Source organism: Syzygium oleosum, unplaced genomic scaffold (assembly GCF_021117445.2).
Source record: "Syzygium oleosum isolate NSW1041296 unplaced genomic scaffold, Sole_v2.1 Sole_v2.10, whole genome shotgun sequence".
NCBI classification, from domain to species: Eukaryota; Viridiplantae; Streptophyta; class Magnoliopsida; order Myrtales; family Myrtaceae; genus Syzygium; species Syzygium oleosum.
Genome location: NW_026607494.1, coordinates 1,017,702 through 1,042,260, shown reverse-complemented (window position 1 = coordinate 1,042,260; position 24,559 = coordinate 1,017,702). Strand labels below are relative to the sequence as shown.

Here is a 24,559-nt window from a genome sequence, read left to right as displayed (position 1 = left end):
GAAATTATTGCTGTTGCTCTGTCATTCTTTTTACTATATAACAAGTTTTTTCTCAGTAATTCCCCAGCTTGCACTCGCATGCAACTCAACTAGAGTGGACGATGAAACAACTTGGATTTGTGACTTGGGAGTGTGTTATGTTTATCTTTGTCCTTGAAAGCATTTATTGATAGTTGCTAGTTGTCTGAATTTGTGTTTCTGAAGCAAATCATCTCACGGCTCTTCTGTTAACACTTTCGGAATAATAGAAAAAGAAATCCAGAGAGGTTAATGGAAATGAGCAAAACCACATCCCGCCAGATTTTATTTATTTATTTTCGTTTTTGTCCATCTTTTTGGACAACCAAAAAGTAAAAATTACAAGACTCCTCGCTATCTAATACGAACAATTCAATGAGGAGAGAAACAAAGTATTTCGCCCCTAATAGTAACGACCTTGCTGTAGTAAAAGTATTGACATATCTACACATTAAAATTCAACCGACTAATGGAAGAGCTAAAATCACGCAATAATGCATGAAGAAGCAACTCAAACCGTGTGCTCTTCTTTCTCAGAATCTTAGTGATAATCAAGAAACTGAAAATCCCCTCATGACGAAGCCTGCATCACCGAGAGCGGCACGAGGAGCGAGGCTGGTTGGACCATCAGCTCGTCATAGCACGTCCCAAAGCTCGGAGTGCCTTCCAGTGGCATGTTGCCCATGATGGGGCCATACGACGATGTCTCCAAAAGTATCGTCCCCTCCGGGGTGGCGAAATGAAAGTCTTGTCCAGGAGGGACATCACCAAAATGGCAGTCATCTTGAAACGAGGCGTCCATGTGATGATGATGATGCATATGATCATTTACATGTGCGTGATGATCATTTGTGCGGCTCAATGATCTCCTCATTGCATCCTCTTCCAGTATGGCCAGCCTCACCTTGGCCGCCTCGAGCTTGTGCCCCAGAGAGCCCAATAGCCTCTCTAGGTCCTCTTTGGATAGGCCCTCAATCAACGCCTCCAAGATCGGGTACTCGGCCTTCCATTTGGCCAGTCGGGCCTTGGCGAGCTCGGTGTCGACCTTCCTCTTCCGATTCACGAAGAAGTCGGGCAACCCGACTGTCTTCTTGGCACGGCGGTCCGCCCCCTAAATCATGTACCGCTCGATGATGTGCTTTACCTTCTCGCGGTTCGCGGGCCAAACCTTGGGTTCATTGGCACTGGTGGCGGATCCCTCGGGACTGTAAATAATCATGCATGTGTCGACACCACATAGGGTGGTGAACTCTTGGGCCTTCTTCATTATGCTATTCTTCCTCTTCTCGTAGGTGATCCTACGTGCTTTCTCATTGGGGATAAGCTCTAAAGGCAATTTACGATGACCCATGTCTCAAAGTTTTTAATTTTTTTTGCATAAATCCTGCAAAAAGTAGAAACAGCAACAATTAGGAAAGAAAAAATAGACTTGTACCAATTATTCTTGGTAAACGAGGGACAAGAAAAATTAAAAAATAAAGAGGGGACAAAAGAAAACATTCTTCATTATAACCCGATAAAAAATTTTACTGTAAATTTGCATCAAAGATATTATGGATCGATCACCAAGCAATCCTCAAGCGCTAATTCATGATTTTGTCTCTATCTGAATATCTAAAAATAAAATTCAGAAAGGATGTTGATTTTTGGACGAGCAAATGAAAAAACCAGATATAGCCACCAACAGAGGAGAACTCCAAAATTCAAGCATATATTTAAGCAAAAAATAAAAAATAAATAAATGAAAATAAAATAGAAGACAGTTGAAGTTGGTTGAATGTCTTGAACAGTAAACTGATGGTGCAGTGTTACTTCAAGCAAACAACCTTGGTCCTCAATGGAGGCTTTCCTCTGCATAATTCACGCCTAAATAATCTTTGACATCGTGAAAAGAAATCGATCAATGGTTTGTAAACACGTCCCTGTTTTCTCCTCTTCAAACAACATTATGTATGGCTTCTTTCTTGCCCTGTTTCCTTTTTCCCTTTTATGTCTTGCCCTAATGGAACACCGTCAAAGGATGTAATTGAGAGTAACCTCCAAATGTCAGAATCCAGACAAACCAGGAGAAAAAACAATGAGGATAACATAAATTCACCAGAAATGTCGCTGGAAAATTTCAGAGCAATTCCAGAGATAGAAGAGAGAGAGAGAGAGGAGAGAGAAAGGTGTGGGGGGGCGATTCTTCATCGAATTTTGCAAGAAACAGAACAAATAATTGAACGAGAACTTGAGATCGCGCGCAGACAGAGAACAGAGAACAGGAGTACAAAAAACAGAGACAATTGGGCACCACAGAACTACGGAGATTTCAATAAACCGCTTTTGACCAAAACATAAACCTAGGGTTATTGGAGAGAGAAAGCACTCACCGATTCACAATGCGGTCGACCAAGATCTCCTCCCTCTGCAAATTTCGATAAACCCCCAGAGCTTCAATGGAGAAAAGAGAGACAGAGCAAAGAGGTAATGTACGTCTCTGTTCTCGCTGCTCTTCCTATTCAAAACAGAGAGAGACAGGGAGAGAAGAGAGAGAAGTGACCGTTGTGTTTCAGTCGTGGAAGCTGGTTTGCGTGTTGACCGTGAAGAAAGGAAAGAACTTCAATTTATAGAGAAGGGATGAAGAAAGAGATTATCTTTTAGAGCAATTCCATATTAACAAAAAAAAAATGTTCATTCGCTTTCAATAGCTTCGAACCACATAATTTAATTGTTTCGAGACGAAATTAATCAGTACCACCTTGTATTTTGCGAGATCTCAAATTATTATATATTTGATGTAATCACTAAGTTTTTTATATAGGGCTTTTTTTGTTTTATCAATTTGAAATAATTACTAATTTAATTGTCTAGGGCTTTTTATTTACTTGATGACTGGGAGGTGATTGTAACTTGTAAGGGCAAACAAAAAATAAAAAAATAAAAAAAATAAAAGAACGACTTCGCAGGTGATGATGCACGTAATTGTGACCTAATAATCAATTAAAATTTCCAAGAAAGTTGATAATTAGTCCACTACTTACAATAAATATACCAAGAAGGCAACAAATCTTTATGAAATGAAAATGTTCTCAACTCTGTAATTTTACAAATAATCTGTTTGTTTTAGATTTGGTCTTAAAATATATACGTACACGGTCATTATGTGTAGTTCAACTGAATTCTACATTTATATACAATTATAATATAGCTATACATAACCGAGCTTAGTTTAAGAGATTTGATTCAACGTCACGAAAATGTGTCAAAATATTTGACTCTTCACTATATTATTATAAAGGATTTATTTGATCAAATAATCAATAGTAAATGGATCAGTTTGAAGCAAATAAATTGCTAATCGATGTATTAGAAATAATTAATTAAGAATAAAAATATTTCTTAATTGATCGATCGAAATTTGCGCTCATAAAGAAACTAAGGCAATTAGTAGTAAATCTAGACTGTGAATATTATAACCATTTATTAGTTGATCTGATCACAACTTTCCAAGAGTATGTGAGTGTAAACGGACCCTTAATAAAAGATGTGCATGCTCATCACAACTTAATCAAGACAAGATATCTATTGGCCAATGAAAAAAAAAAAGGTACAAACAAAGCAAATCAATCCAAGAGAGGTAGACAAAGAGTGTTCGATTTCTTTCCGAGAAAAAGAGAATTTAAATTTGTAAAAAAAAAACATTTATTCGTAATTTCAATAAATTATGTGCTTATTATTTTTTTTTGTGCGGTGAGATTGGGATTAAAGTATTAAGAGAGAAAGGATAACAGATAAGTAGGTGATAGTGTAGACTTTTCAAACATGGGTGGAAACTTTTTTTTTATATCATGGACTTTTCAGGGAGTTTTCAATTCATATCCTAACCACAACGTGTTAATGTTATTCTCATTCACCTGGTACAACCTTAATACAAAAAATTATATTATGGATTTTGTGAAACTATCTTGTTAAAACTTCCAGAGGAAATGGTAAATATATTGACTTTTCTTAAAATAAGTTGGCTTGAAACATTGTTAACACATAATCGTTTTAATTCTGACCCAAAAAAAAAAGAACATAACCCTTATAATTATCACAAGTTTCTTGGAAATCTATATATCCCTTTCAAAAGGGAAAATAAGTGCAAATTTCTTGTCTTCGTAAACGTCTTTCAAGAAAGTAACAATACAAGAGGGGAAATTTATTATGAGACTATACACCGATCGGTAATTTAATTGACATTCAAAAGACTTATAAAATCGCCTTATTATAATTTAATTAAGAAATGTGAATGCGATTTTTTTTGGTCGAAAAATGTGATTTACTAATTGGGTTAAAGCAAAATGAAATTTCTAGTCTAGTTTCTCACTTTCATATTTCATTTTACCTTTAATATTTTCCCACTTCTCTCTCCCAATTTTTTTTTCAATCTGACAAAGGCATGTGGTCTTCTATCTTGTCTAACTTATCCCATGTGAGATTTGTGATATCACTGCCGACTATTCTAAAAGTTTAAGTTATTAGATAAAGGCGTGGTCTAATATTAAAATGATTAATTCCACGAAAAATCCTAAACTGGTACACATATGAAAAAGTTACCAAAACTAATTTTTTTACCACCAAAAACCCCAAACTGGTACACATTTGCCAAATTTACCCTCCGTTAGTTTACGTTAAATTTTACTGTCAAATTGCTGAGTTGGATGACATATGAAAGTTGACGAGTATACCAGTTTGGGATTTTACCTCTCCATTTATCATAGATTTACCAATTTGTGATTTTTCGTGGTATTAATCCAATTTAACGGATGGTAAATTTGTCACAAGTGTACGAGTTTGGGATTTTTAGTGGTCAAAAAATTTGTTTGGGGTAAATTTGTCATTGGGGTTTTTGGCAATCAAAAAATTAGTCCGGAGTAAATTTATCACAAGTCTACTAGTTTGGGGTTTTTGTGATATTAACCCTATTTGAAAAAGGGTCATTTTGCCTATTACTAGCGTGGAAATATTTATTAGGGAGGTAGATAGAAGTCTAGAAAGATTCGAACTCAGGACGCCCTACTCTGATATCATGTCAGATTTTGTGGGGGACACTGTCGACTGTTCAAAAAACATAAATTATTAGATGAATGTGTGCTTTAATATTTAAATATTCAATTGAGATACAAATGCATTTGGCCTATAGGAACAAATATTCGTTTTCTCTCAATTGACGCCTCCGATGAAGTTTAGTCAAGATAAGTCCTCCAGGTTGGGTCACCGCCACTGATCTCCTCCGACTACGTTTGGTCGAGTTGAGTTGTCGTGATCTAAAAGGAAGTGAACTAAGTATAGATAATGATGATGAGATAAAAGAAGAGGTGGAGGATACTGAAATAGAGGGAGAAGCAAATTATCACGAGGCTATACAAAATTTTTTTTTTTGGGTATCTTTTCCTTTCTAGATTAGGTAAAAACCTCACTTCTTTACATTGCAAGATCCAACTGTTCATTCTTGAGACATGTACTGTGATTTTCACTAATGTATTGAGTGATGGGATGCATTTTCTCCGTTGAGTTACTTGTTTTTTATGATGTGTGCATTTTTCCTTTTGTTTCTGATGCTACTGGAATCATTGTGGACTATCGGAGAAAGATTGCGGGTTCGTGCTAAAACATATGCAAAGACAGTATAGGGAACATAGACACAATTTGCAAGTGGATCACGAGCGTAACAAGGGTCTTCCACTTACTATATCTGAGAGTGATTGGCAATGGCTTGCTGAAAATAGATGGATTACGGAGGAGCTCAAGGTAAGAATAGATCTACTATAATATCTCTTGGTGTATTGTACTATGATACAAGGGAACAACTCCGTGCATATATTACATGTTTGTCCTTACTAATTAAGTTTTGCCATCATGCTTGAATAAGTACAGGCTCAGAGTGAAAAGAATGCAGAGAATTATTCAAAGCAGGAGATCCGCAGCACAACAGGTACTCGATCCATTTTCCATATTGCCTATGACATGGTGAAATGCTTGAAATACAACTTTTTCTTCTCCTCAACCCTGTTCATGATTTGGACGCCACATGCACCAAAGAGCATAATAAATTTGAAGGGTCTTCCATTGCTATAGAAATTCATGCATCTTATTTCATTGTTATGTAGTAAGTTTTATAAAGTGCAGGAACTGATCCATTGCTTCATGGTGGCTGGTAATCTAAAGTACAAATTGGGTAATTCGAATTGTAGAATGAACTTATGGCCTAAAAGCATATGGGATCAGAAGTCTTAAAGAGGGGATCCCATGGATGCAACATCATACAGAACAGAAATTAACCTTTGCCTCATCTAAACAAGTTACGGAAGAGAATTTATGTATCCAATTCACCCACTTCACCAATACGTATCGGTCAGGATGACCCTACAAATTGCATTCCCAAATATAACACTCTTCCCTTGAACAGCTAAGAGAAAGCTGAGACTTCAGGCATCAATGCAACAAAGTTGGATAGTCATGTTCATAGTGCCACTCTTAAGTGCTGTAGAGACCAAGTACTCTTCCATCAGGGAACAGGAAAGAGCAGACCTAGTTGTGCGTCTGATGCAAAACTGTGGCTTTTTTTTTTTTTTGCTGTCCTACTTCACGTATATGACTGCCCATTACCAGATGTCTGCAGTGTGATTGTAAGTGATGTACAGGTGAAGTTGAGAAGCATACGTCTGTTCCGTCCCACCTGTAATTTCTGAGATGTACAGGTTTACAAAGACTGCCAGTATCTTGCAAACCATTTCACCCAAACATGTTGCCAAAGAATGTTTTCTCCGGAAGAAATGCAAGCCGGTTAGTGTGATGCTGAACATGTTCAACTGGTTGTTCCCCCTGAATGTGACGAATTTAGTTAAATGAAACAGACAAATGCAAGTGATGGAAATGCTCAAGCCTAGACCGAGAAAATCGACATTAATGTGATGAACAAATAGCATTTTACTGCAATGATAAGCAGGATATTTATATTTACTCACCAAGCTTTCTCTAAATTAAGACATAATCATAGGTAAGCTGATCACGTGGACTCTGGTGATACTGCAACCTTGACATAGATTCATATGGAAGAACAAGCAGAGTTTTCAATTACGGGTATAAAAGTCAATCGAAAACAGAGACGGAAAAATGACTGCTACGAAATTCTTCCTCACTATGATTAGCACGATCCGCCAGAAGACAAGGTATCGAAGTTTATATCCCACTGAATGTAACTCTCATTCACACTGCTAATCTATCCTCCGTGCCTTTTGATTACTGTTCTGTTCTTCAACAAGAACATCTATGGCTTGATAATTAGTGTGATATCAAGTGTACAATTTTCCAGAAGAAAACTATATGTATCCAAGTAATGCTAAAAATGTTGTTGGAAGATCCATTTGCATGAGTTCATAAATGTCACAACTGTATGGAAGATTTGTTTGCATGAGGACCTAGATATAAATGGAGAGAAAATATCATGAAAAATACGAGGCTGAATGCCCAGTAGATTGGGAAATATTCAGATATGAACAGATCTTGTACCCAAATTCAGGGTGGGCTCAAGGCCTAGCAGATCTACAGGTGTTATGCTGTGTGATCTATTAGCGAAGACTGAACAGTCTCGTTGGCGGTCTCCGCTGTATGAACTCGTGCCAATCTTGCTTTTGTGCTCCCACTCCACCAGTCCCTTCATGTGATCATCAACGCATATTAGAAAGACAGCATAGAGTCAAAAACATGAACTACTCTGCATTTACTAATGGTTCACACGAAATTTCAAGACACCCTCCTTCAAATTACTAAATTTCGGCAAGGACCCGCGTTACCTGTGATTCTTACAGGTAAATCAATCACATTAGCCACACGTATATACCCGAAACCAATGGCCCTATTTCTACTATCAGACATCACCGATTAATTTATTAATTACTTTTACTCGAGAACTTAGCCCCCAGTTGACATTTGAAACCAATGGCCCTGTTCGACTATCAGACATCACCGACTTACTTTTACTCAAGCACTTTCCCACATTTGACATGCTTTCACGCGTTCTGACAAAAGAACAAACACTTCACCTCCGTTTGTACCAAAGAACATAACCCAAAACCCATTACACTGACATAACCTCGACTCGGGTATGTCATTAAAGATCGCTCACCTGCAATGGTAGAGCATCCATGTCGGCTCTGAGAGCGAACACCGGCTTCTCTCCGCACCCCATGAAAGCGACGACGCCAGTTGTACTTGATCCCGAGAGAGTCGAGCTCGTCTCTAATGAGTTGACTCGTCCGGTGCTCTTCGAACCCGAGCTCTGGCTACTCATGGATCCTCCTCCTGATGTCTCGCATCCTCTAGAAGAACTCCGGGTCCCTGGCCGATTTGAGCAAGCCTTGGGTCAAAGACTTGAGCTCGGGCTCGGCACCGCGGGACCGACAGAAGTGGAAGAGAGAGCGACAACCGCAGCAAGTGAGCGTGTCCCATTTGGAAGAATGGCTCTGAAACTCAACGCCATTACAAGTTTGAGTGATTGACGTTTTGGTTTCAGCGAAGATGCGGTGGGAGCGAGTCTCGTTGATCTGTCGCTTCTTGGAGGAGACAAGTACGAGAGAGATGGAGAGGGATGTCGTTCTACAATCTGAGGAACTGCGCTTTCATAGTGGACAAAACAAGAGACCTGCGCATTGCAGACTCTCTATGTTTTCAGAAATTATTGCTGTTGCTCTGTCATTCTTTTTACTATATAACAAGTTTTTTCTCAGTAATTCCCCAGCTTGCACTCGCATGCAACTCAACTAGAGTGGACGATGAAACAACTTGGATTTGTGACTTGGGAGTGTGTTATGTTTATCTTTGTCCTTGAAAGCCTTTATTGATAGTTGATAGTTGTCTGAATTTGTGTTTCTGAAGCAAATCATCTCACGGCTCTTCTGTTAACACTTTCGGAATAATAGAAAAAGAAATCCAGAGAGGTTAATGGAAATGAGCAAAACCACATCCCGCCAGATTTTATTTATTTATTTTCGTTTTTGTCCATCTTTTTGGACAACCAAAAAGTAAAAATTACAAGACTCCTCACTATCTAATATGAACAATTCAATGAGGAGAGAAACAAAGTATTTCGCCCCTAATAGTAACAACCTTGCTGTCGTAAAAGTATTGACATATCTACACAATAAAATTCAACCCACTAATAGAAGAGCTAAAATCACGCAATAAAGCTTGAAGAAGCAACTCAGACCGTGTGCTCTTCTTGCTCAGAATCTTAGTGATAATCAAGAAACTGAAAATCCCCTCATGACGAAGCCTGCATCACCGAGAGCGGCATGAGGAGCGAGGCTGGCTGGACCATCAGCTCGTCATAGCACGTCCCAAAGCTCGGAGTGCCTTCCAGTGGCATGTTGCCCATGATGGGGCCATACGACGATGTCTCCAAAAGTATCATGCCCTCTGGGGTGGCGAAATGAAAGTCTTGCCCAGGAGGGACATCACCAAAATGGCAGTCATCTTGAAACGAGTCGTGCATGTGATGATGATGATACATATGATCATTTACATGTGCATGATGATCATTTGTACGGCTCAATGATCTCCTCATTGCGTCCTCTTTCAGTACGGCCAGCCTCACCTTGGCCGCCTCGAGCTTGTGCCCCAGAGAGCCCAATAGCCTCTTTAGGTCCTCTTTGGATAAGCCCTCAATCAACGCCTCTGAGATCGGGTACTCGGCCTTCCAATTGGCCAGTCGGGCCTTGGCGAGCTCGGTGTTGACCTTCCTCTTCCGATTCACAAAGAAGTCGAGCAACCCGACCGTCTTCTTGGCACGGCGGTCCGCCCCCTCGCTCATGTACCGCTCGATGATGCGCTTTACCTTCTCGCGGTTCGCGGGCCAGACCTCGGGCTCCGTGGCGCTGGCGGCAGATCCCTCGGGACAGTAGATAATCATGCATGTGTCGACACCACATAGGGTGGTGAACTCTTGGGCCTTCTTCATTATGCTCTTCTTCCTCTTCTCGTAGGTGATCCTACGTGCTTTCTCATTGGGGATAAGCTCTAAAGGCAATTTACGACGACCCATGTCTCAAAGTTTTTAATTTTTTTTGCATAAATCCTGCAAAAAGTAGAAACAGCAACAATTAGGAAAGAAAAAATAGACTTGTACCAATTATTCTTGGTAAACGAGGGACAAGAAAAATTAAAAAATAAAGAGGGGACAAAAGAAAACATTCTTCATTATAACCCGATAAAAAATTTTACTGTAAATTTGCATCAAAGATATTATGGATCGATCACCAAGCAATCCTCAAGCGCTAATTCATGATTTTGTCTCTATCTGAATATCTAAATATAAAATTCAGAAAGGATCTTGATTTTTTGGACGAGTAAATGAAAAAAATCAGATATAGCCACCAAACAGAGGAGAACTCCAAAATTCAAGCATATATTTAAGCAAAAAATAAAAAATAAATAAATGAAAATAAAATAGAAGACAGTTGAAGTTGGTTGAATGTCTTGAACAGTAAACTGATGGTGCAGTGTTACTTCAAGCAAACAACCTTGGTCCTCAATGGAGGCTTTCCTCTGCATAATTCACGCCTAAATAATCTTTGACATCGTGAAAAGAAATCGATCAATGGTTTGTAAACACGTCCCTGTTTTCTCCTCTTCAAACAACATTATGTATGGCTTCTTTCTTGCCCTGTTTCCTTTTTCCCTTTTATGTCTTGCCCTAATGGAACACCGTCAAAGGATGTAATTGAGAGTAACCTCCAAATGTCAGAATCCAGACAAACCAGGAGAAAAAAACAATGGAAGGATAAAACAAATTCACGAGAAGCGTCGCAGGAAAATTTCAGAGCAATTCCAGAGAGAGAAGAGAGAGAGAAGAGAGAGGAGAGAGGAGAGAGAAAGGTGTGGGGGGGCGATTCTTCATCGAATTTTGCAAGAAACAAAACAAAGAAATTGAACGAGAACTTGAGATCGCGCGCAGACAGAGAACAGAGAACAGGAGTACAAAAAACAGAGACAATTGGGCACCACAGAACTACGGAGATTTCAATAAACCGCTTTTGACCAAAACATAAACCTAGGGTTATTGGAGAGAGAAAGCACTCACCGATTCACAATGCGGTCGACCAAGATCTCCTCCCTCTGCAAATTTCGATAAACCCCCAGAGCTTCAATGGAGAAAAGAGAGACAGAGCAAAGAGGTAATGTACGTCTCTGTTCTCGCAGCTCTCCCTATTCAAAACAGAGAGAGACAGGGAGAGAAGAGAGAGAAGTGACCGTTGTGTTTCAGTCGTGGAAGCTGGTTTGCGTGTTGACCGTGAAGAAAGGAAAGAACTTCAATTTATAGAGAAGGGATGAAGAAAGAGATTATCTTTTAGAGCAATTCCATTTTAACAAAAAAAGAATGTTCCTTTATATAAGCTTTCAATAGCTTCGAACTACATAATTTAATTGTTTCAAGACGAAATTAATCAGTACCACCTTGTATTTCGCGAAATCTCAAATTATTATATATTTGATATAATCGATAAGTTTTTTATATAGGGCTTTTTTTGTTTTATCAATTTGAAATAATTACTAATTTAATTGTCTAGGGCTTTCTATTTACTTGATGACTGGGAGGTGATTGTAACTTGTAAGGGCAAACAAAAAATAAAATAAAATAAGAAAAAATAAAAGAACGACTTCGCGGATGATGATGCACGTAATTGTGACCTTAATTATCAATTAAAATTTCCAAGAAAGTTGATAATTAGTCCACTACTTACAATAAATATACCAAGAAGGCAACAAATCTTTATGAAATGAAAATGTTCTCAACTCTGTAATTTTACAAATAATCTGTTTGTTTTAGATTTGGTCTTAAAATATATAAGTACACCGTCACGATGTGTAGTTGAACTTAATTCTACACTTATATACAGTTACAATATAGCTATACATAACCAAGCCTAATTTAAAAGATTTGATTCATCGTCACGAAGATATGTCAAAATATTTGACTCTTTACCTATTTCAATATAGAGGATTTAGTCAATCAAATAATCGACAGTAAATGGATCAGTTTGAAGCAAATGAATTGCTAGTCGATGAATTAACTAAGACTAAAAATATTTTTTTATTGATCAATTGAAATTTGCGCTTATAAAGCAACCAAGGCAAATTAGTAGTAAATCCATACTGTGAATATTATAACCGTTTATTAGTTGATATGATCACAACTTTCCAAGAGTAAGTAAATGTAAACGGACCCTCAATAAAAGATGTGCATGCTCATCACAACTTAATCAAGACAAGATATCTATTGGCCAATGAAAAAAAAAAAAAAAAACAAAGCAAATCAACCCAAGCCAGGGAGACAGAGAGTTCGATTTCTTTCCGAGAAAAAGAGATTTTAAATTTGTCAAAAATACATATATTCGTAATTTCAATAGATTATATGCATTTTTTTTTTGTGCGGCGAGATTGTGATTAAAGTATTAAGAGAGAAAGGATAAACAAATAAGTTGGAGACTCTTGCCTTACCAAAAAAAACAAATAAGTTGTAGATAGCCTGTTGCCGGCGAGGGTCACCCTCGTACAGCCCTTCCCGGACTTCGCCGGTGGCTAGAACAAAGGGAAAACTAGAAAAAGGGAAAAAAAAGAAAAAGAAAAAAGAAAATAAATAAAAATAATTTAAAATTAAAATGGTTTTTTGACTGAAATACCCTTGATTGGCCGGAATATTTTGCCGATCGGCGATCGGCGAGCGACCGGCGAGGTCGAGTCCTTATTTGAAACTCTCATGGCCACTTTAGGCCCTTATTTGAGACTCACATGCCACTTCAGATCCTTATTTGATACAAAGTCCACTTCGGGTCCTTATTTGAGAAAATGAGGGCACTTTATGTCCTTATTTGAAATTTTCCCTATTATTTTCATTCAACTAATACAATCCAAATAGAAAAAATTATAATGTGGATCTTGTGAAACTATTTTGTCAAAACGCCTAGAGGAAATGGTAAATACATTGACTTTTCTTAAAATATGCTGTAATTAGTACCTTCTAAACTTAAAATATCATTTATTAAAAAATGCTCTACAAGTTGGCTTGAAACATTGTTAACACCCAAAAAAAAAAAAAAAGAACATGACCCTTATAATTATTACACGTTTCTCGGGAATCTATATATCCACTTTCAAAAGAAAAATTAAGTGTAAATTTCTCCTCTTCATAAAATACAGGAGGGGAAATTAATTAAAGTCTAGGGAAAATGACACAAATAGTCCCTGAACGTTTATCCAACGTGCAATATAGTCCCTGAACTTTTAATTTGTTTAATGTGATTCCAGAACTTTAACCCAATGTATATTCAATTTAGTTTCCGAACTATATGAAAATGTTCAATGTAGTCCTTCCATCAATTCAAGTTCGAGGACTACATTGAACATATACTAAAAGTCCAGGGATCACATTGAACAAATTAATAGTTCGGGAACTATATTGAACATTAGGCAAAAGTTTAGGGACTACATTGAACAAATTAAGAGTTCATGGACCACATTGCACATTGAACCAAAATTCATGAACATTTTGTGTCATTATCCCTAAGCGCTATATATCGACCTCTAATTTAATTGACATTCATAGGACTTATAAATTGGCCTTACGTTAATTTAATCAAGAAATGCGAATGTGATTTACTAATTGGGTTAAAGCAAAATTAAATTTCTACTCTAGTTTCTCACTTTCATTTTTCATTTTACCTCTAATATTTTCCCACTTCTCTCTCCTAATTTTTTTTTTCCAATATGAGAAAGGCATTTGGTCTTCTCTCCTCTCCAACTTATCCACACTAGACAAGTGCATTAGCCCTTCTAGGAACAACGATCGTTTTCCCTCAATTGACGCCGCCGATGAAGAGTAGTGAAGATAAGTCCCTCTGGTTAGGTCTCTGATCACCTTCGAAAAAGTTTTGTCGAGTTGAGTTGTCCTGATCTAGAAGGAAGTAAATTGTGTATTGACAACGATGCTGATGAGATGGTAAATATATTATGGATTTATGAAACTATCTTGTTAAAACTTCTAGAGGAAATGGTAAATATATTGACTTTTCTTAAAATATGCTGTAATTAGTACCTACTAGAAAAATGCTCAACAAGTTGGCTTGAAACATTGTTAACACATAATCGTTTTAATTCTGACCCAAAAAAAAAAAGAACATAACCCCTATAATTATCACAAGTTTCTTGGAAATCTATATATCCCTTTCAAAAGAGAAAATAAGTGCAAATTTCTTGTCTTCGTAAACGTCTCTGAAGAAAGTAACAATACAAGAGGGGAAATTTATTATGAGACTATACGCCGATCGGTAGTTTAATTGACATTCAAAAGACTTATAAAATCGCCTTATTATAATTTAATTAAGAAATGCGAATGCGATTTTTTTTTGGGTCGAAACATGTGATTTACTAATTGAGTTAAAGCAAAATGAAATTTCGAGTCTAGTTTCTCACTTTCCTATTTCATTTTACCTCTAATATTTTCCCATTTCTCTCTCCCAAATTTTTTTTTTCAATCTGACAAAGGCATGTGGTCTTCTATCCTATCTAACTTATCCCATGTGAGATTTGTGGGACGACTGCCGACTGTTCCAAAAGTTTAAGTTATTAGATGAAGGCATGGTCTAATATTTAAAATGGTTAATATCACGAAAAATCTTAAACTGGTACACATATGAAAAAGTTACCAAAATTAATTTTTTTTACTATAAAAAACCCCAAACTGGTACATATTTGACAAATTTACCTTTCATTAGTTTCCGTTAAATTTTACTGTCAAATTGTTGAGTTGGATGACACGTGGCAGTTGACGAGTATACCAGTTTGAGATTTTACCCCTCCATTTGTCATAGATTTATCAATTTATGATTTTTCGTAGTATTAATCCAATTTGACGGAAGGTAAATTTGTTACAAGTGTACTAGTTTGGGGTTTTTGGTGGTCAAAAAATTTGTTTGGGGTAAATTTGTCACACGTGTACTAGTTTGAGATTTTTGGTGGTCAAAAAATTAATTTGGAAGAAAATTTGTCACATGTCTACCACTTTGGTGTTTTTGTGATATTAACCCTATTTAAAAAGGGTCATTTTGCCAATTACCTGCGTGGAAATATTTATTAGGGAGGCAGATAGAAGCCTGGAAAGATTTGAACTCAGGACGTCCGTTCTGATACCATGTGAGATTTTGTGAAGACACTGTCGACTGTTCAAAAAACTTAAACAATTAGATGAATACGTGCTTTAGTATTTAAATATTCAATTAATATACAAATGCATTAGGCCTATAGGAACAAATATTCGTTTTCTCTCAATTGACGCCTCCGATGAAGTTTAGTCAAGATAAGTCCTCCAGGTTGGGTCACTGCCACTGATCGCCTCCGACTAAGTTTCGTCGAGTTGAGTTGTCCTGATCGAGAAGGAAGTGAACTGAGTATAGATAATGATGATGAGATAAAAGAAGAGGTGGAGGATACTGAAATAGAAGGAGAAGCAAATTATCACAAGGCTATAGAATTTTTTTTTGGGGTATCTTTTCCTTTCTAAATTAGGTAAAAACCTCACTTCTTTACATTGCAAGATCCAACTGGTCATTCTTGAGACATGTACTGTGATTTTCACTGATGTATTGAGTGATGGGATGCATTTTCTCTGTTGAGTTACTTGTTTTTTATGATGTATGCATTTTTCCTTTCGTTTCTGATGCAACTGGAATCATTGTGGACTATCGGAGAAAGATCGCGGGTTCGTGCTAAAACATATGCAAAGACAGTATAGGGAACATACACACAAATTGCAAGTGGATCACGAGCGTAACAAGGGTCTTCCACTTACTATATCTGAGAGTGATTGGCTTGCTGAAAACAGATGGACTACGGAGGAGCTCAAGGTAAGAATAGATCTACTATAATATCTCTTGGTGTATTGTACTCTGATACAAGGAGACAACTCCGTGCATATATTACATGTTTGTCCTTACTAATTAAGTTTTGCCATCATGCTTGAATAAGTACAGGCTCTCAGTGAAAAGAATGCAGAGAATTATTCAAAGCAGGAGATCCGCAGCACAACAGGTACTCGATCCATTTTCCATATTGCCTATGACATGGTGAAATGCTTGAAATACAACTTTTTCTTCTCCTCAACCCTGTTCATGACTTGGACGCCACATGCACCAAAGAGCATAATAAATTTGAAGGGTCTTCCATTGCTATAGAAATTCATGCATCTTATTTCATTGTTATGTAGTAAGTTTTATAAAGTGCAGGAACTGATCCATTGCTTCATGGCGGCTGGTAATCTAAAGTACAAATCGGGTAATTTGAATTGTAGAATGAACTTATGGCCTAAAAGCATATGGGGTCAGAAGTCTTAAAGAGGGGATCCACCATGGATGCAACGTCATACAGAAGAGAAATTAACCGTTGCCTCGTCTAAACAAGTTACGGAAGAGATTTTATGTATCCAATTCACCCACTTCACCTATACGTATCGGTCAGGATGACCCTACAAATTGCATTCCCAAATATAACACTCTTCCCTTGAACGGCTAAGAGAAAGCTGAGACTTCAGGCATCAATGCAACAAAATTGGATAGTCATGTTCATAGTGCCACTCTTAAGTGCTGTAGAGACCAAGTACTCTTCCATCAGGGAACAGGAAAGAGCAGACCTAGTTGTGCGTTCTGTGGTTTTTTTTTTTTGCTGTCCTACTTCACGTACGTGAATGCCCATTACAAGATGTCTGCAGTGTGATTGTAAGTGATGTACAAGTGAAGTTGAGAAGCATACGTCCGTACCGTCCCATTTGTAATTTCTGAGAATGTACAGGCTTACAGAGACTGCCAGTATCTTGCAAACCATTTCACCCAAACATGTTGCCAAAGAATGTTTTCTCCGGAAGAAATGCAAGCCGGTTAGTGTGATGCTGAACATGTTCAACTGGTTGTTCCCCCTGAATGTGATGAATTTAGTTAAATGAAACAGACAAATGCAAGTGATGTAAACGCTTAAGCCTAGGCCGACAAAATTGACATTAATGTGATGAACAAATAACATTTTACTGCAGTGATAAGCAGGAAATTTATATTTACACACCAAGCTTTCTCTAAATTAAGACATAATCATAGATAAGCTGATCACATGGACTCTGATGATACTGCAACCTTGACATAGATTCATATGGAAGAACAAGCAGAATTTTCAATTACAGGAATAAAAGTCAATCGAAAACAAAGACGGAAAAATGACAGCTATGAAATTCTTCCTCACTATGATTAGTACGATCCGCCAGAAGACAAGGTATCGAAGTTTATATCCCACTGACTGTAACTCACATTCACACTGCTAATCTATCCTCCATGCCTTTTGATTATTGTTCTGTTCTTCAACAAGAACATCTATGGCTTGATAATTAGTGTGATATCTAGTGTACAATTTTCCAGAAGAAAACTATATGTATCCAAGTAATGCTAAAAATGTTGTTGGAAGATCCATTTGCATGAGTTCATAAATGTAACAACTGTATGGAAGATTTATTTGCATGAGTACCTAGTTATAAATGGAGAGAAAATATCATGAAAAATACGAGGCCGAATGCCCAGTAGATTGGGAAATATTCAGATATGAACAGATCTTGTACCCAAATTCAGGGGGGGCTCAAGGCCTAGCAGAACTACAGGTGTTATGCTGTGTGATCTATTAGCGAAGACTGAACAGTCTCATTGGCGGTCTCCGCTGCATGAACTCGTGCCAATCTTGCTTTTGTGCTCCCACTCCACCAGTCCCTTCATGTGATCATCAACGCATATTAGAAAGACAGCAAAGAGTCAAAAACATGAACTACTCTGCATTTACTAATGGTTCACACGAAATTTCAAGACAACCTCCTTCAAATTACTAAATGTCGGCAAAGACCCGCGTTACCTGTGATTCTTACAGGTAAATCAATCACATTAGCCACATGTATATACCCAAAACCAATGGCCCTGTTCGACTATCAGACATCACCGACTGATTACTTTTACTCAAGCACTTTCCCACATTTGACATGCTTTCACGCGTTCTGGCAAAAGAACAAACACTTCACCTCCGTTTGTACCAAAGAACATAACCCAAAACCCATTACACTGACATAACCTCAACTCGGGTATGTCATTAAAGATCGCTCACCTGCAATGGTAGAGCATCCATGTCGGCTCTGAGAGCGAACACCGGCTTCTCTCCGCACCCCATGAAAGCGACGATGCCAGTTGTACTTGATCCCGAGAGAGTCGAGCTCGTCTCTAATGAGTTGGCACTCGTCCGGTGCTCTTCGAACCCGAGCTCTGGCTACTCATGGATCCTCCTCCTGATGTCTCGCATCCTCTAGAAGAACTCCGGGTCCCTGGCCGATTTGAGCAAGCCTTGGGTCAAAGACTTGAGCTCGGGCTCGGCACCGCGGGACCGACAGAAGTGGAAGAGAGAGCGACAACCGCAGCAAGTGAGCGTGTCCCATTTGGAAGAATGGCTCTGAAACTCATCGCCATAGTTGAGATGAGTGAAATTTGTGTATATTACTTTCATTGAACTACAAGGCCAAGTCCCTTTATATAGGGAAAGAATGAACAGTAAACCTAAATTACATATTATGTTTAACATCCCCTCAAACTCAAGATGAGTTGAAACAAGTCAACTGGAGTTTGGAGAGAAGATCTAAGAAGCGCCCAGGTGGATGTGTCTTTGTGAAGATATCGGCAATCTGATTAGCTGATGAAGTAAAGACAAGTCGTAGAGTGCCACGAAGAACATGAGAGCGGATGAAGTGACAATCTATCTCAATGTGTTTGGTGCGTTCGTGGAAAACATCATTATGTGCAATTTGGATAGCACTGCGATTGTCGCAATGAAGGATTGTCCCACTATGATGACGGACTCCCATATCTTCCAGTAGCCATCGCAACCATAATAACTCCGATGTGGTATCAGCAAGAGCTCGATATTCAGCTTCTGTACTAGAACGAGCAATAGTGGATTGTTTCTTGCTACGCCAGGAGATAAGTGAAGTGCCCAAGAAAAAAACAATAACCCGTAGTGGAACGACGATCTTGAGGGTCACCGCCCGGCAAGATCTCGAATAGGCAATCAACTCCAATGTTGAATGAGCGTAAAAGTGAAGGCCATGAAATAACGTACCCTTGACATAGCGAAGAATACGAAGAACTCAGCAAAAAGTGAGTTGTACGAGGCGCTCATGTACTCGGGCCGACAATATGAACAGCATGAGCGATGTCGTGGCGAGTAACAGTGAGATATATAAGACTGCCAACTAGCTGTCGATAGAGGGTAGGGTTTTGGAGAGGAGTCCCATCACCGGCATCAAATTTGGCATTGATCTCAAGAGGGGTCGTAACGACCTTGGTGTCCGTGAGTCCTGCTCGAGAAAGAAGATCAGTGGCATATTTGGCTTGTGAAAGATAATATCCGGATGTGTCTGAAGTAACCTCCAAGCCTAAAAAATAACTAAGTTGTCCGAGATCCTTCGTCTCGAACTGTTGACCAAGATAATGCTTGAGTTTTGAAATTCCGGGACGATCATCTCCAGTAATAACCATATCATCGACATATAGAAGCAGGAGAATAGATCCACGAGAAGTATGTTGAACAAAAAGAGCGTGGTCATGGGGACTAGATTTAAAGCCAAGAGATGCCATGGTGGAGCTAAACTTGGAATACCATGCACGAGGAGATTGTTTCAATCCATATAATGCACGACGTAATCGACACACTTGGTGGGAAGAATGAGTGTAGCCAGGAGGAGGTACCATATAAACTTCCTCGGTGAGATCGCCATTTAGGAATGCATTTTTGACATCCATCTGAAATGCAGGCCAACGCTAACAAAGCAGACAAGAAGGAGACTCGCGAATGTAAGTAAGACGTGCAACGGGGGCAAAAGTCTCTTCATAATCAATGCCATATTCCCGAGTGAAGCCTTTTGCAACGAGGCGAGCTTTATAGCGGTCCACAGTACCATTTGCTTTTGTCTTAATCTTGTACACCCATTTACAACCGACAGCGGACTTACCAGGAGGCAGAGCAACTAAATCCCAAGTATGAGATTTGTCTAAAGCTTGTAACTCATCTACCATTGCCTTCTGCCAAAGAGGGTTAGTACTAGCTTCTCTGTATGTGCGAGGTTCATGAAGGGAAGCTATTGTAGAATAACAATGGTAATCTCGAAGCCAAACAGAAGGTTGACTTACTCTGGTGGGGCGACAATCAGAGGATGAAGGAATGACCGCTGGTGGAGAATCCGCGGGAGGTGCAGACACGTCAGAAGTGGCCAAAGTAGGGTCACCAGAATGTCCTGCTTCAAGATGAGAGAAATGTACATCTGGAATGGAAGAGTCAGATGTGGATGGAGGTGTAGTGTCTTCTGGAAATAAGTCCACGGAAGGATTGGTAAAGAAAGGAACATGAGTAGAGGGGTCGAAGGGATGAATAGAGGAGAACATCTTGTGTTCCCAAAACGTGACATGACGAGACACACGAAGACGATTGGAAGCGGGATCCCAACATCTATACCCTTTATGCTCAATGCCATATCCAAGGAAGCAAGATACATGGGCACGAGGTTCTAATTTCGTGCGCTCATGTGGATGAAGGTGCACAAAATGTGCACTACCAAAAACACGTAGAAGAGTGTAATTTGGGACACTACCATACAAACGCTCGTAAGGAGAGATGTGACCTATAATAGGTGATGGAGTACGATTTATAGTGTAAACAGCAGTGTGACAAGCTTCCCCCCAAAACCGTTCAGGACAAGAGGCAGAGATGAGCAGAGTGCGTACAACATCTAAGATATGCCTATGCTTACGTTCAGCTCTACCATTTTGTTGAGAGGTGCCAGGGCAAGAGCGATGAATGATAGTACAATTTTGAGAAAGAATCCGAAGAAATTCTGTATCTCTATATTCCATAGCATTATCAGTACGAAAAATCTTAATATCTCGTGAAAATTGGGTTTTAACCATAGCAACGAAATCACGATAAATACGAGAAAGTTCAGAACGATTTTTCATAAGATAAACCCAAGTATACCGAGAATGGTCATCCACAAAAATGACAAAATAGCGAGAGCCACCCATGGTGGGAGTGGGGGAAGGTCCCCATATATCAGAGCGAATGAGATCAAAAGGAGCATAGAGACACGTAATCACTAGTCCGAAACGGTAAAGCATGATGTTTTCCCAACTTACAAGGCATACCAAAATGTTTAGTGTCACCGTAACCTAAATGACCACTCGAAATTAAAGAGCTTAACCTAGAAAAGGAAGCATGACCTAACCTAGAATGCCAAGTTTCGAGAGGACACTGTGGCAAAGACAAGCAAAGAAAAGAGGTCGGAATATTTAGGGAAACAAGCTCAAAGAGACGCCCCACTTTACGGCCTGTCCCAAGTGTCTGTCCCGTCCGAGGATCCTGCACACGACAACCATGAGAAGAGAAGTGAATATCAAGACCAAGTTCACACAATTGGCCGACAGAGATCAAGTTAAGTGAGAGTTTAGGAACAAGGAATGTGTTAGTTAAAGATAATGTAGATGTGGAAATGTTTCCTGTATGACTAACTCTCATATGTGAATTATCGGCAGTAAGAATATGAGGTGCATGTAAAGCGGAGGATTTAGACTGAAATAAGGCAGAATTTGATGTCATGTGATTGCAACAAGCAGAATCAAAGAACCAAGAATCAGAAATACCTGGAGTAGTAGACATAGTAGAAGTGCTAGGAATAGGAGGAGTAAAGGTACCAGATTCTCGGAGAATAGTGCGAAGATCCTCTAGAGACACTAGTGTGTGGGACGATCCATGGGAAGAAGCTTCTACAGTGGTAGCATTGGCAGATGGACCGACAGAGGGACCTCGTGAGGGACCTCGGCTACGAGGCTGAGTGGTCGATCCTGTGGATTGCATAGGTCGTAGCCGATAACAATTTGATGCCATATGACCATATCGGCGACAATGTTTGCAAAATGGACGGCGCATGGAGGAAGAACTCGAAGCGGCAAGTACTGCATCCGTGGGCATGGATATAGGCACAGCAGGACGTTGCGTTTTCAAGGTAGCTAGCCGAGTCTCCTCATTCAGTAAATCTGATACAACTGTCTCAATAGAGGGAAAGGGATCTCTATGTAGAATGGAAGCTCTCACAGGTTCAAACTCATCATTTAGAGCCATCAAAAATTGCATGACACGAATACGATCACGATGTTTAGCAACTTTGCGAATGTTACTATCCCCTTCCAAGCGTGGTTCACACAAGGTCAACTGATCCCAAATAGCATGCATAGATGATAGAAAATCATTAATGGACTGACCTTGCTCCTGATGCATGTGATATAAAGTCCCTAACAACCGATATTGATGAGCAACATCTGAACTAGAATAACGACGATCAAGAAGATCCCAAGCTTCCTTGGCTGTATTAAGAAGGCCAAACTGGAGTCGAATAGATGGGATCGAAGTGTTTCGAAACCATGTGAGAATCTGATGATTTCTACTATCCCATTCATCCAAACGATCCACAAATTGATCATCAGTTTCTTCAGCAATTCTAGTAGGTTCCCTAATTTGTCCAGTGACATAACGCCAAAGCCGGCGTCCTTTTAAGAAACTTGATATCTCTTGAGACCATAAAATATAATTGGAACCATTCAAAATAGTCTGAATTGGCATTGAGACTTCCATTCTATCCATTCTATCCATGAAAGGCACTTTACTACTATAGAATCAACGGAATGTAGTATACTGAGCGCAGATATGGAAAAAATAACACCAAAAACCAGCTCAGGGTGTCGGAATACCTCAAGAACCGGTTGGAAAACACCGAAAACCGGTCAGGAAATGGTCAAACCGGCCGAAAAACCGGTCTGGTCAACGCCGGTCAACTCCGGTCAACGCCGGTCAACGCCGGTCAACGGGAGGTCAACGACCGGTGGCGGTGACGTCAGCTGGGAGCGTGGGCCAGGCGCGTGCCGGCATGTGCCAGGCGCGTGCGGGCACGCCCAGCGCGCGCGGCTACAGGCGTGCAGTCGCCGCTGCGTGGATCTCACGCGCAAAGGCTTGGAGCGCGCGTGAGGCGCGTTCGATGGAGGAATGCGGCGAAATTATTGGCCGACTCGACCGAGGGCGGCGAGTCGTGGGTTGGTGTTGGTTTTTGGAGAAACACGGCGGAGGATGTCCAAAACACCGGTGAACAAGCAGTGAACGGCGGTGGACTTCCCCGAGTCGAAGGCGCAGGGGCGCGGGGCGGTCGTGCGGCGGCGTCCGCGACCGTTGATGATGAAATTTCAGGATGTGGGTCGCCCGAGGGCGGCGAGTCTGCTGGTGGTCTCGGTTTTCCGAAATGAGCAGCGGAAGTATGCCGAGCAGATACGAAAAACTTCGGTCTTGTTGGAGAACCGGGACGGCGCGGCCGGTGCGGCTGGCGTCGTGGCGAGCAGAGACGAAAAGACTTCGGTCTTGTCTGAGAACCGGGACGGCGCGGCCGGTGCGGCTGGCGTCGTAGCGGCCACGGGGTGGCAGACTCAATGGGCGCTCCTCAGGTAATAACGGCTCTGATACCAAGTTGAGATGAGTGAAATTTGTGTATATTACTTTCATTGAACTACAAGGCCAAGTCCCTTTATATAGGGAAAGAATGAACAGTAAACCTAAATTACATATTATGTTTAACAGCCATTACAAGTTTGAGTGATTGACGTTTTGGTTTCAGCGAAGATGCGGTGGGAGCGAGTCTCGTTGATCTGTCGCTTCTTGGAGGAGACAAGTACGAGAGAGATGGAGAGGGATGTCGTTCTACAATCTGAGGAACTGCGCTTTCATAGTGGACAAAACAAGAGACCTGCGCATTGCAGACTCTCTATGTTTTCAGAAATTATTGCTGTTGCTCTGTCATTCTTTTTACTATATAACAAGTTTTTTCTCAGTAATTCCCCAGCTTGCACTCGCATGCAACTCAACTAGAGTGGACGATGAAACAACTTGGATTTGTGACTTGGGAGTGTGTTATGTTTATCTTTGTCCTTGAAAGCCTTTATTGATAGTTGACAGTTGTCCGAATTTGTGTTTCTGAAGCAAATCATCTCACGGCTCTTCTGTTACCACTTCCGGAATAATAGAAAAAGAAATCCAGAGAGGTTAATGGAAATGAGCAAAACCACATCCCGCCAGATTTTATTTATTTATTTTCGTTTTTGTCCATCTTTTTGGACAACCAAAAAGTAAAAATTACAAGACTCCTCGCTATCTAATACGAACAATTCAATGAGGAGAGAAACAAAGTATTTCGCCCCTAATAGTAACGACCTTGCTGTAGTAAAAGTATTGACATATCTACACATTAAAATTCAACCGACTAATGGAAGAGCTAAAATCACGCAATAATGCATGAAGAAGCAACTCAAACCGTGTGCTCTTCTTGCTCAGAATCTTAGTGATAATCAAGAAACTGAAAATCCCC

General features: G+C 39.7%; 3 protein-coding genes across 3 annotated transcripts; all 3 read right to left on the bottom strand.

The window, feature by feature from the left end:
• Positions 1–589: 589 nt before the first annotated feature.
• Positions 590–1,369, bottom strand: LOC130139071 (agamous-like MADS-box protein TM6). Its single transcript, XM_056315297.1, has 2 exons — positions 1,187–1,369; positions 590–1,129 (listed from the first exon to the last, which is right to left on the bottom strand). Exons 1-2 carry the CDS (start codon positions 1,367–1,369, stop codon positions 590–592), a joined length of 723 nt encoding a protein of 240 aa, XP_056171272.1.
• Positions 1,370–9,304: 7,935 nt separating this feature from the next.
• LOC130139070 (agamous-like MADS-box protein AGL82) lies at positions 9,305–10,084 on the bottom strand. Its single transcript, XM_056315296.1, has one exon. The coding sequence runs from the start codon at positions 10,082–10,084 to the stop codon at positions 9,305–9,307; it is 780 nt and encodes a 259-aa protein (XP_056171271.1).
• A 9,196-nt stretch (positions 10,085–19,280) lies between these two features.
• Positions 19,281–19,742, bottom strand: LOC130139069 (uncharacterized mitochondrial protein AtMg00810-like). The gene has a single exon (XM_056315295.1). It carries the CDS (start codon positions 19,740–19,742, stop codon positions 19,281–19,283), a length of 462 nt encoding a protein of 153 aa, XP_056171270.1.
• Positions 19,743–24,559: the final 4,817 nt, after the last annotated feature.

Coding starts and splice junctions, on each gene's coding strand:
- LOC130139070 (XM_056315296.1), bottom strand. CDS start 10,084: ATGGGTCGTCGTAAATTGCCTTTAGAGCTTATCCCCAATGAGAAAGCA.
- LOC130139071 (XM_056315297.1), bottom strand. CDS start 1,369: ATGGGTCATCGTAAATTGCCTTTAGAGCTTATCCCCAATGAGAAAGCA. Junction 1,130..1,186: donor CCAGTGCCAATGAACCCAAG/GTTTGGCCCGCG, acceptor TACATGATTTAG/GGGGCGGACCGCCGTGCCAA.
- LOC130139069 (XM_056315295.1), bottom strand. CDS start 19,742: ATGGCATCTCTTGGCTTTAAATCTAGTCCCCATGACCACGCTCTTTTT.